Below are 12,500 nucleotides of genomic sequence, written 5' to 3' on the forward strand. Positions count from 1 at the left end.
CAATAATGTTGAGAGCTTTAGATTCCACAGAATCCAGGATAGAAGGATGTGATGTTGCAGCCTTAGCTCATAGGGGAAGTCCTCAATTGTGCTCTCGACAAAGCCATTGTACGCTGTGAGTAATGCTGATGTTTCAAGGAATGACTTGCAACTACAGAGGATGCCCAGTCTACAGGTGGCTTTGGAGACCAGCTTTGCTATGTGGTCGGCAAAGATACCAGATTGTGGTCTTACTATCATAGGTTGTGACCAAAGCTTCCGTATCCACTTATGATGCTTGAGGTAGCTCTGGGCAGAGTTGAGACAACAGAGAGAAGAATTTTGCTTGGTTGAGAGAATGGATTCATGTACATCTCCCCCTTCATAACAGTAGCCTTGTGTGGTAAAAGTGTCCAATTCTGTTTCCCTTTGAGGAGCACAACTGAAGGATTGAATGTTGCTGAAGTTTGACTGCGTTGCCTGATTCAGTCTTCTGCTGACTGTTATGAGTGAAACAAAGGTATAAAAAAATATGATCATATAAGGCATGAAGTGCTATGTAGTCAGTTGTTGAGGCCAATTATCATAGGATTAAGGAAGGAAGGTCTTGGTTGGAAATGAAGAGATTATGGTCATGCCATAACAAAAATGAAAGTGGGGGTTATTCTGAGGACAGGAGGAAGAAAACCGGATGTGGTGTGCAGCGTCACAAGGCAAAAAGGTGTGTGGGTATGTTGAGATCATCTGGTTGAGAGATGTCTTTGGTGGATCTCTCTCGAGGGCTGAGGCTGCACAAACAGGTTTTGTGTTTACTTCAGCATTTGACAGTGACCACCTAATCTGTGTCGCTGGCAATTGAAGGGCATTGACATCTGCATTTTGTGCGATAAAAGGACGAGGATGTTACACACTTCACCATGATATGATTTTGGAAGTCCTTTGGAATGCCGCAGCATGTGCTGGAGCAGTATCGGAGAGAATTTTGTCACATCCTAGAAAGATTTGTTTTGTGACACACATGGAGAAACCTGGGCAAATTGACCATCATAAAAAAACAAGTGAACCTGGTTTGTACCTGGAAGGTACAGACTGACTTAGCATTAAGAAAGTTTTCTTTTTCCCCCCACCAGATATCATTTCAACCAACTTGAGGCCTGGTCTATTGACAACATCCAACTCCCAAGTTGAGTGCACCTTGGGAAGCAGGGATTGACATGTGCCACTAGAGAAAGCAACTGCGTGATGAGGCTCTTCATGCTAAATGTGAACAGGGTCGATCCATCCAGCTTTATGCGGTCCGAGATGGATGGAGAGATTTCGTTGCACACTCAATGGTTGGATCCTTGCATGATGTTCAGGCTTTATGGGAGAGAGGTGAAAACTAATGAAAACATCATTCAGAGCATTGTTTGGTTATTGGAAAAGAGGTTTAATTGTCTTACAAATCCCAGGTCTTTCTGTCATTTCTGAGTGTTTTGCCTCGCGTGAGAAGCGAAAACCGGGTTTATGCAATTGGTTCACTTGTCTGTCTGTGTGTACAGACGTCAGTCTATGATCGAGTAACTACTTAATTTCAATTGTATTTTCTATTTTGAGTACTGTGGAACACGAATCGGAGCACGAACCGGAACATGAACCTGCAGTTTACTAGTATTTTGGCTCTCAATTTGGCAAAATGTACGGAATGTCGTCACAAACGAACATGCGCACAGAGTAAGGTAATTGTTTCACTGTCTGCATGCCTGGCATTCCAAAATTGAAAATCATTCCGAACAGGAAACTTACTGTTTTTAGGGATGTAATTAAGGACACAAACAGCAGGCACAAATAACTAATGTATCGTGTTTAATAATGTGGTGTAAAGGCCCTGCCACACCTTGACGTTTTAGCCAGCGTATGCCGACGTATGAAAAATTTAGCGAATACGCTGGCACACGTCGAATACGTTATGGGTAAGTTTTATATACGTTAAGAGCACGCTGAAGCACGCTGGCATGCGTCGTAGTACGCCGAGCTCGTTGACAAATTTTAAGCATGCTCAAAATTTTTCGACGTATGCCAGCGTATGACTCGCACGTTCCACATACGCTGGCCATAAGTTGTAGGCACGTTATGCGATCGTTGACACACGTCGACACACGTTACTTGTAAGTTACTCATAAGTCGAAACACGTCGAGGTAATGTTTAGCGTACCCGAAACTTATTTCTAACCTATGAGTAACGTGCTTTGAACCTATGTGGAACGTATCTCCAACGCATATTGAAGTATGTAGACGTATTTGATGTCTTCCGGACGACCACAGAACTTACTGAACGTGTTTATAACTTACAGCTACCATATAATGGCGTATTGGCAGCGTTTAGGGGAATTGATATATAAAAATGGGCTTCACAGGAGGAACCCGTCAGTGTTCCAGACTCCATGTTTTTTTATTTTTTTTTTCTTCGGCATGACGGTGTGATGTTGACACTTCGATTTATAGTGCAGTAAATTGTTGAGTGACAGCCTTTTAATAGGCTACGCCACGTGATCGTCGGCGATACGCTGCTGCCCACTATGCATAAGTTAGACTATCGTTGGGCATAGGTTGTGAACGCCGACAACACGCGAAGCATTCGTTGGTATGAGTTATCTATAAGTTATCGAAACGTTCCGTGTACGTTACTAATACGTTATGCATACGTCCAACTCGTTATGAATACGCCCAAAACTGAAAAAAAAACATCAATAGTTCAGCGTACGCCAGCGTTTTAGATCAATTTTGATACGTTGCCATACGCTGGCTAAAACGTCAAGGTGTGACAGGGCCCTGAAAGATGGTGCATCAATGGCGGTAAACTTCCAAAAAAAAAGTTTCCTCCAGCCTTTAAAACTATTACTGGTTTTTTTCCGGTGTATAAACCACACTTTTTTAGCAGCAAAAAAGTAAAACTTGGGGGTGCAGTTAATGCACGGGTATAGAAAAAAAAATCAGCCTTAAAAATGATCAACGCTGAATTTCAATTATATTCCAAATGAACACTTTTGTCGCAGTTGGAATTGCTGTTAAGCTCAATTCTGCCATTTATTTCCGTACCACGAAAAGAGCCTCATTGCTCTGAAAACACCATTAAACACAAAGGAAGAAGAAGAAGAAGAAGAACTGGTCTCACATCAAAAGAAGAATTATTAACAATAGCTGGAGTCCAATAACGGAGCACCGAACTCTCATAAGCTTGCGTGGCAAGCTTCCCTCGTATGTCGTGTTCAAGAGGAAGACACTGTCCAAAGACAAATTTCCAGCCGGCATCATTGTTTGTGCATGGCAGAAGGGGTGGATAGACGAGGGACTTGTATTGGTGACTATCTTTTTCCATGCATCGTTTTCTACATGAACATCCGAAGCAGGTAGAATTAATCCACCAAGCATGTTCCTTACATGCCGACGCTATGCTCGCAAATTCTGGATAGCGGGGCGTGGTTTAAAACTAGGAACAACCAATCAACTCCGAGTACTTTTCTACACGAGGGCAGGAAATAGATTTAAAAGGAAGAAGAAGAATCTCACGAGAGAAAGGAGCCATGTGGGATGGTGAAGCTTTAAGAAGTACCAGTGCTGCTCAGTTCCTTTGGTTTCCTTTGTTTTCCTTTGGTTTTCTTTGGTTTCCTTTGTTTTCCTTTGGCTTTCTTTGGTTTCCTTTGGCTTCCTTTGGTTTCCTTTGGCTTCCTTTGTTTTCCTTTGGCTTCCTTTGGTTTCCTTTGGCTTCCTTTGGTTTCCTTTGGCTTCCTTTGGCTTCCTTTGGCTTCCTTTGGCTTCCTTTGGCTTCCTTTGGTTTCCTTTGGCTTCCTTTCGTTTCCTTTGGTTTCCTTTGGCTTCCTTTGGTTTCCTTTGGATTCCTTTGGTTTCCTTTGGCTTCCTTTGGTTTCCTTTGGTTTCCATTGGCTTCCTTTGGTTTCCTTTGGCTTCCTTTGGCTTCCTTTGTTTTCCTTTGTTTTCCTTTGGTTTCCTTTGTTTTCCTTTGGCTTCCTTTGGTTTCCTTTGGTTTCCTTTGGCTTCCTTTCATTTCCTTTGGCTTCCTTTGGTTTCCTTTGGCTTCCTTTGGCTTCCTTTCGTTTCCTTTGGCTTCCTTTCATTTCCTTTGTTTTCCTTTTGGCTTCCTTTGGTTTCCTTTGGCTTCCTTTGGTTTCCTTTGGCTTCCTTTGGCTTCCTTTGTTTTCCTTTGGCTTCCTTTGGCTTCCTTTGGTTTCCTTTGTTTTCCTTTGGTTTCCTTTCATTTCCTTTCGTTTCCTTTGGTTTCCTTTGGCTTTCTTTGGTTTCCTTTGGCTTCCTTTGGTTCTTTTTGTTCTTCCTGGTTCTCTTCATTTTCCCTCATTTCTATCAGCGGTTCCTAACTTGCTCCCCCTGGATTACTTACATCAACCAGACGAATTTTCTTACTTCGCAGGCCCTTTTATTCGACCCAGGTTTAGAGGAACATTAGCTGCATCTTGGTGGAATCACCAACAGACGAACTTTCCTATTTCCTGGACTTGATATTTTCATCAGTTGAAATCAACATTTCGTGACGTGTTTCTACCTGGGATTTTCGACCCAGATTCTGAGGAGCATTATCCACATGCATCTTGTTTGGACTTTCACCATTACTCCCGTCGCTAAGCTGGCTGAGCATTGCTACATTGGGAGACTACCGGTGTTAATCAGGAGGATGAGAAAGGTCGACCTTCGGATGATCTGTGGCTGGATCGTCAAGGTGTTGAAGAAGATACAGTCGGTCATCATCAAGTGAGAATTTCTGAAATGCTGCATCTCAATTAACATAGACGGTACAGAGGACGACATAATTTGGGAGGATGAGGCTGCAAATGATGGTGACAGTGACGTGGATAGCGACAAGGACTTGCTCTACCCTGATTCAAACAAGGAGGTAAGTGCCATCTTCGACGAGGATAGCATTGACGAGGATTTCCTCAGGTTTAGCTGAAAAGCTTCATCAAACGCAAACAGCCCTTTTCAGCACCACAAATCCACAAGAAATATGTATGATACCGGTATGAATCCCTTTTATTCCTCTTTCTAGTAACAAAAAAACTCCTCTTTGTAGTAATAAAAAATAAGAAAGAAAAATAAATACTTTTTGGTATCTTCTCCTCTCTCCTAAACTTCTTGAAGATGAGAATAAGTCTGTGAGACAAAATTAAGTGAACATGGGAGGAAGCATGTTGATACCTCCGTCACTTTGTTCCATATAAAGTAAATGTGCAAACATATTTAGATTGAGATCAGAAAATAAAATTATCAACCTATTAATTTGTTTTTAGGGTGAAAAACAGGGATGCAGTTAATACACGGCCGTGGTTTATACACCGGAAAATACGGTATTTTATTTCAATTGTATAATATACTTGAACACCATAAAACACAAATCGACTTGTTGGCACTTCCAAAAACCCTCAGTTCAGTAGTACTTGGACATAATATTCCGCCATTTTACACCATCTGGACCAATCAAATTTGCTGCTGGTGCTCTCAGCATTGGGGAATATCAAGATTCAGACAAAATTGCGGCTTGAAGGAAATATAGGTCGTGCTCGGAAACACGTAGCAAGAGTTTAAAGAACCTTCCCATGTCCTTTTTATCAAGACTGCGTGGGGGTAAGGACAAAAATGATCTCTGATCCCTCTCGTTCTTTTTTATGCCATCGTTTCAGCACTGGTTTGATTTACAATCATAGTCATCGTAAATACATGACTTTTCAAATGACGTAATCCAACCTCAGGATGTTTGGTGTGCATGTGCAGAAACCCCTAGAAACAGCAGTGTTCAAGGTACCATTCTAAAAGAAGCCGAAAATACTTGGAAAAGTATCTGAGAAAAAGGGCTGCGCCTCCGCACAAGAAAGAGTTGGAGAACTTTCCGTAAACTCCTGACCATGTGGGTCAGTGCAAGGCCCGAGTGGACAAACATGCATTAAACAACCCCCCAACGGATTGCTACCAGTGAATGGACTTTGAATCTTGTGGATGTGCCTCCTGCGATCATGGCAGGCTTGGTGATTTATTTAATGGACATCTGCAATCAGAAAGGCGATGCTGTGTGTCATTATTGTGACATGATAATAAACAAAGCTTGTGTCAGCTATATTTATGTGGTAGCTGCATGTATCAAACAGACTTCCCTGAGGAAGACACCGTATCTGGTTTGGGTGCTTCTGGACGCCAATGGGAAGGACATATCAGGGGCTTGTGAATGTACAGGATAAGTTTAAAATGATGATATTTGCCATTGATCATGTTGGAGGGGGGGGGAGCACTGAGGGAGCTGTGAGGGCTGTTACAAATATAATGCTTGTTTGATTCTGGGGCCACAAAATTAATTATCCCAGATTTTTACATCTATTGCTGAAATGAGAAGTGTGTTATCCACTGCGGCCGCTCGCTTGCTCAGTCTCATCCACGGATATTTCTGTAAGTCTAATTTGCATCCAGGGACATAACAATTATGGTTAACCATTTCAAAATTGGAACTCCCTTTAAATGCTGTAAATTATGGTTAAAAGACCATTTGAATCATAGATTTTGCGCTAGTAACGGCAGGTTAAAAGTGCCCGACGAGCTGCACCGAGTGAGTGAAAACGCATACACAGCAGATGTGTGAGCGGCCTCATGAGCATTCATCCGTCATTTTGAAAGTCGCATGTTGTGATTGTTAAAATTGGTATTACTGTTGCAATAATTATTGCTTGGCGTTATCATTCTTCTTATTATTATTTCTTCCAGGCTTTTTGCTTTATATTTGTTTGACAGGATGGTGCAGAGGTCATCGGGCACTTGCCTTTGAGCTGGCAAGCACGGGTTCCATTCCTGACCAAGCTATAAATTGTTGCATTGGTGCTTCACAAGCAGGGTGTTGCATCAATGAGCGCACCATCCCTGAGATGGACTTTGAGTTTGGGAACTGCTAGTTGCATTATCTGGTGGATGTTCAACGTCTCTCGGTGCCTTTTGAATGGAGTAGGCCACTGTGTTTCATTGCCATTTTCAAATTCCAACCAACGAGCCAAATTCATCGTTGAATCCTAGTCCAATAGCATTTTCGAACAACTATTTTATGGTTAATTTCCTTCACGCACATTTTTTGTTTGTCTTCAATGAGAACATTATCCTTTCTGTTGAGCACAGTCATGTGACCTCCAACTGTCACACAAACCTCAGCTTGGGAAGGAGTTTGGTTGCTGATGGTGGGGTTCCATGTTACTATCCTGATAGCTGGTTGAATAAATCACATTACCTGCTTTGCTAACCCCCCTCCTCCCTCCCCCCCCCCAAAAAAAAACTCGAGAGGTTCTGAGCTTTTTTTTCTTTACATGAAAGAGGCTCATGGAAGAACAAGGTAGAACATCACAATGGGACAACCATCAATTGAATGAAGAACAGGAGAAGATAACAGTGGGAGGGGAGTAACCACTGAAAGTAACAAGTAAGAAGGTTGGGTTAGGAAAGGTTAATCGGGGTAATAAAGACCATGGGTCATAATTTAGGATGATAAGAGATGGCAGTGCACTGCTTGGTTGAAATCCTGGAGGAAAGGGTGAGATAGAAAAACTTCTGGAAGGTGGTTCCATTCACTGGAGAAGTGAGGAATAAAAGAAAGGAGGTGTGCATTTCACATGGACTATGGAAGTGCAGCCAGGAGGAGGTTACTGGAAGAACGCATGCACCCTGGATGTGCTGTGGAGGGTTGGAGGACTGAGAGCAGAGGAAACAATGTTGGAGAGTAGACAAGTAGAAAACAGAGACCACCGATCTGTCTGCGATGTGAAAGCAATCGACCTTGTGCTTCGGCCTCATTGCAGGAGATTCCAATAACGTTGAGAGATTTCGATTGCACAGGATTCAGGAAAGATATATGATGTTGGAGCACTAACTCATCGTGGACACTTTGGGTGTGTTCAGTTACCAAGTTTCCTGTAGAGCACTCACCAAGTAGCCAAGAAGCCCTCAAGCAAGCACTCTCTTCAAAACCATCGATAAGGAATGGCTGGCTTGGAAAGCACGAGCTAGCTACTAACTGCTAAATGAACACACCCCGGTTGTGGTCCGTTATCAAGCAGCTTGTTTTTGCTTTCCAAGCCAGTCGTTCCGAATCAACCGCTTTGCAAGCCGCTCACCTAGCCACTCGGCAAGTGGAGAAAGCGGTTCAGAGAGGTATTTCATTATGTTTGCAAAGATGGCCACCCATGTAATGTACACTCACAATATTATTGAAACGTGCATTCATGCTTAAATTTTTACTCTACTTTTCATCCTAATTCTTCAAAGTCGACAAACATACAACCCCCCCCCCCACCTCCCCAAAATGCACAATGGGAGGGTCCATAGATAAGCTTGGTGGGGGCTCCTCCTTCTGATTCCGCATTTATTTATCTTTCTTTCCTTCTTCCTCATACTCTGTAGCTCCTGCTAACACAATACATTTGTTTGGGGAAGTTGTCACAAGAGGATCGAATTAAACTGCAAACGATGGCCAGGACAGCATTTGTTTGAGTACCACAATAGCATGGTTTCTATGGAAACCATCATGTTGTTAAGTGGTTCCCAGCACTCCGTTCCATAGGAGTGCTTGCTTGAGCACTTTGAATCAAGCCAGCCGCTTGGCAAGCAGTAGCATCACCAGTCCACTTGTACTCATTCCTCCGACCTCAGAAGGATGACAGGCTGAGTCAACCCCACCTGGTGTTAATTGAACTCAAGACCCAAAGATCTTAAGCCAGGTTTCCTTTAACCTTTATCTTATCTTTATCTTATTTTTAAACTTATCGAAAGGTACCTTTAACCATTAAGCCGACACCAGGCATGCATGATTTTCCAAGGAAAGACATGGATCGACGGAGGATGCCCAGTTTGCGGCTCGCTTTGGAGACCAGCAACGGTTAATGAGTTGAAATCTCTTTTCGCTTTCCATCATGCCATTTCCTTTCACGTGCACACCTCGTGCTGAAAATAGCATTTCTCATAGTCCGTATAAGCCCCTTATAGTTCATTTATCCCGACGGTCAAAAAGATCTCGTGCTATTATCATGACACCGCCATCCAGAGAAGGGATTTGAAAAATCAATAAGTGTGCCCTGCTTCTGCTTGGCATGGTCAACCAGGACAAGGTGACTGTCTATCTGCTAAATTAATAAGCCAATATATGCACTTCAAGTGATGATTTATGTCCTCCTGGAATACCGTCGCTCATATAGCACTGGCTTTATGATTACATACAACTATCAGCAAACACACATACATATATGTGTGTGTATATATATGTAAATATATATAGTCTATAGAGGATTCATATGGTGAGCAATCAGTATACATGTGGCGTTGCATGGACAAAGGCAATGCAACGCTCTGCGGCCTGTAAAGCATCTCGGGGAAGACATAAATCGTTCACAGTCAATGACCGCGCAAGGACAAGACCGTACATTGCATATTAAACTGAGACATATATATATATATATATATATATATATATATATATATATATATATATATATATATATATATATATATATATATATATATATATATATATATATATATATATATATTGCCTGTTTCCACTTCTCTGCATCCTGTAATGCTTTAGTCACATATCGCCAGTGTGTTTGCCAATTATGCATGCTCGTAAACAACACCCACCAAAGGCCAAACTTCACCCTTGGATCTGCTTACTGCACAATGGCCAAGACACTCGTGTAAAGTCGTGATCGTGTTTACGCCGAGCCGTCACTTTCTTCACTGTACCCCCGAACACACTCGTGTAATTGTGTTCTTCGAAGCGTATAAATTCTTGTCCCAGAGAGATTTTAATACGAGCCACGCTTAAATCACTCTGCTAATTTACTCGCTGCCCGCAGAGCTTGCTAATCACGTTTCGGGTTATATAGGATCAGGCGTGCTGATGACGTCACTTGGCGTTTTGGTCCCCGAGGATTGTTGTGATAAACATTTACACGTATCAGTTTCCCCCTCTCCCCCCCCCCTATAAATGATACATCCATCATGCAAACATATCAAATGAAGGCAATGAAAGTTAAATGGATCCAGCGTTTTCGTCGCACTTTCGCAATGAAATCCATTTGGAAACTGGCAACAGGCTTTTTCTTTCGTTGCTGTGGAACATTCTCTTATGACGTGACTATTGGGAAGGGGGTATTGTGACGTCAGCACAGTCATGTGATCCGATATGCAAATAGAGGTAGGTGTGGCTTACAGGAGAAAAAAAATATTTCAGCAGCAACAGCAGAGTCGTGGAAGATTTGGATCGTCGGTGAATTGTACTCGGACTGCTCACAAAGCAACACGTCAGACGATAAGCAATTATTTTGCTTCCTGGCCAATTTTATAATACTTACAGGAGTGTACGTTGCCAACCTTGGCTGCTCACTCCCGGCACCATTCTTTCACCGAGAGCGGCATTCCATCGGATAAAGAGTTCATGGTGATGTGTGAGTATGGAGGCACCGAGGTCGAACCGTTGACCCTTCGTTACCAATAATAAAAAAGAAACCGCCCCCCCCCCATGTGAACTACGTCACAACCCCTCCCTGGCTTCCACGACCGTGGAGATGATAGCAGGGAGTTGTGGAGGCGCACTCTGGCGGTTTCGAGCCGAGGACCTTTGAAAACCAAGGGAGGGATTTGATCGCCGCTCCCGAGAGCTGATCTGTCAGCAGTTCGGATAATCACAAGCGGCGTTTCTCACCCTCTCCGTTGTCAAGGCAGAATGGACCATCATCCAGCCTCCACCCCTGCCTGCACCACCCTCTCCCTGCTCGTCCCCACGGTGTCTACCATCCCCCACTTAGCACATTCCGATTCGCGTGGGACATGTTCTCGTGGCTTGCGAGCAGGCGCCGCCCATCCCCGTGATCAATTATTTATCCCAAGCAGACAGCCGACATCTCCCTCCTCCATCGTGTCTGTCTTTCAAACAAGCTGGTCTATTGTACAGGGGGGGGGGGGGCGATCACAAAGTTCTCGGACCGACGTACAACAAATTGTCCAAGACGTGTCTGTGATGTCTCCCTCTTCTCCTCTTTTATATTCATACAATTCAGAATTGTCATTTTTTTCATAATAGTATTTAATTGCATGTTGAGGGATTTATGGAAACTTTGCTGTTGCTTGGACTGTATTTGAGAGACCACGAGGACGCACATTTCACTCCGATAACTTTTTGAACGCATCACGTGCATCAGAAAGTTTGGTTCGTCCAGCAAACCTGATTGCTCCCGACCTGGTGTTCGGTCGGTGAGCAACATACCGCACCAACTCTTGAACTGCATTATGGACAACGAGCACCATCACCATCCAAAAAACCCCCAAATCAACTCAACTAACTACCCCAACAACGTTAAAAAAGAGAGAGTCACTCACCGCTGTTGGTAAGAAGCCGGGCAAATCGCGCCGGACCCGTTGCTGATGGCCGTGTTTTGGCTCTCGGCGTTCTCCGCCTTTTCCCCGGGAGGAAGGTGGACCCCGAAGTCCGGGTAGAGGCGCAGCATGGCCATCACCCGCACGGCCGCGCCCCTTGCCTTTTAGGCGTCCTGGCTGTGTGTGGCCGTGTGTAGACGATAGCGGGCGCGTTGTAAGTGCTCACGTCGCGATCGTCCGCCGGTTCTCCGCGCCTTCGGTAATGAAAAGTTAGCACGGTTGCCTCCCGGTCGTCCAAGCGTCCTTTAGTGCCATGATAGATCCCCGGTCCGTAATTGCCGGTGGTGTGGCGTTGTGCGCGTTCCCCCCGCTTTAATCGCCTCTTGCTCCCCCGAGCGCAGTCTCTCTCGCCCCGCTCGTGTTGTCCTTCCAAGCTCCGTTGTTTCGCCGTTTGATTGTAACTCGCTGCACCCCGCCGCATCGACGCAGATGGAGAAGGGGAGGGTGTTCGGGGGGGTATTGGCAGTGGGAAACTTTTCTATTGATATATATTTATTTATTTTATTTTTACTGTGGTTCGAGACGGTGGAAACGCGCACTTCCCCGAGTGGCTGATAAAAAAGGATAGATCCAAAGATGCCCCGAGCGTCGAGCCCGTCTCGGCGAGGTCCAGCAACTCCTCCTGCCTTCCCTTGGCATTTAGACGGTGAAAGATGCTCAAATTGCGAGAGCTTATATCGGGTCGCTGATCGGCGCCCGAAATGGAAAGCCCACTCCTGAGTATGAGAACCCAGGGTTGAAGAGGTCGGGAAGGGTCTGCAAGCGAGCTCAGCACGAGGTGGAAAAACATTTTTTTGAACGTTCTTACCTCCTATATCGCTCCCTATCCCTCCCACCATCCTCTTCTGTTTCCCCTCCCTCCTCCTCTCCTTCTAAGTCGACTGCGATGGCCAATCCAGATGATTGGCGTTTTTGCATTGTGTGCCCATCCAAACTAGACTCCGGGAGATTTCCACAAGTGGGGAAGAAAACCTTCAAACTTTGCCAAAATCAATTCCCATTTTTGTTTTTTGATACCATTAAACCTCCCACGGTGTTGCACAATATATTTTCAG

General features: G+C 44.2%; 1 protein-coding gene and 1 long non-coding RNA gene across 8 annotated transcripts in view; one reads left to right on the plus strand and one right to left on the minus strand.

Moving 5' to 3' along the window:
* The window catches only part of LOC147014702 (uncharacterized), a 16,340-nt gene extending 9,604 nt beyond the window's left edge, over positions 1 to 6,736 (plus strand). For 2 of the 3 annotated variants that reach the window (XR_015050862.1, XR_015050864.1), the window contains exons 2-3: positions 1,110 to 1,353; positions 5,761 to 6,736. This is a non-coding gene — a long non-coding RNA (uncharacterized LOC147014702). The remainder of the gene's footprint in view (positions 1 to 1,109; positions 1,354 to 5,760) is intronic. The other variant, XR_015050863.1, reaches the window with a different exon arrangement.
* The window catches only part of LOC147014701 (neuronal PAS domain-containing protein 3-like), a 449,452-nt gene extending 437,218 nt beyond the window's left edge, over positions 1 to 12,234 (minus strand). For 4 of the 5 annotated variants that reach the window (XM_085852849.1, XM_085852841.1, XM_085852851.1 and 1 more), the window contains exon 1: positions 11,389 to 12,233. Coding sequence is in view for 3 of the 5 variants with exons in the window: in XM_085852841.1 (XP_085708967.1) it covers positions 11,389 to 11,522 (134 nt within the window). In the remaining 2 variants the exon portion in view is untranslated. Of the gene's footprint in view, positions 1 to 11,388 lie in introns of all 5 variants that reach the window. The other variant, XM_085852846.1, reaches the window with a different exon arrangement.
* Between the last annotated feature and the right edge of the window lie 266 nt (positions 12,235 to 12,500).

The sequence above is a fragment of the Eptatretus burgeri genome, chromosome 13, assembly GCF_056783735.1.
Source record: "Eptatretus burgeri isolate ZD-2024b chromosome 13, Ebu_testis_v1, whole genome shotgun sequence".
Taxonomy (NCBI): Eukaryota; Metazoa; Chordata; class Myxini; order Myxiniformes; family Myxinidae; genus Eptatretus; species Eptatretus burgeri.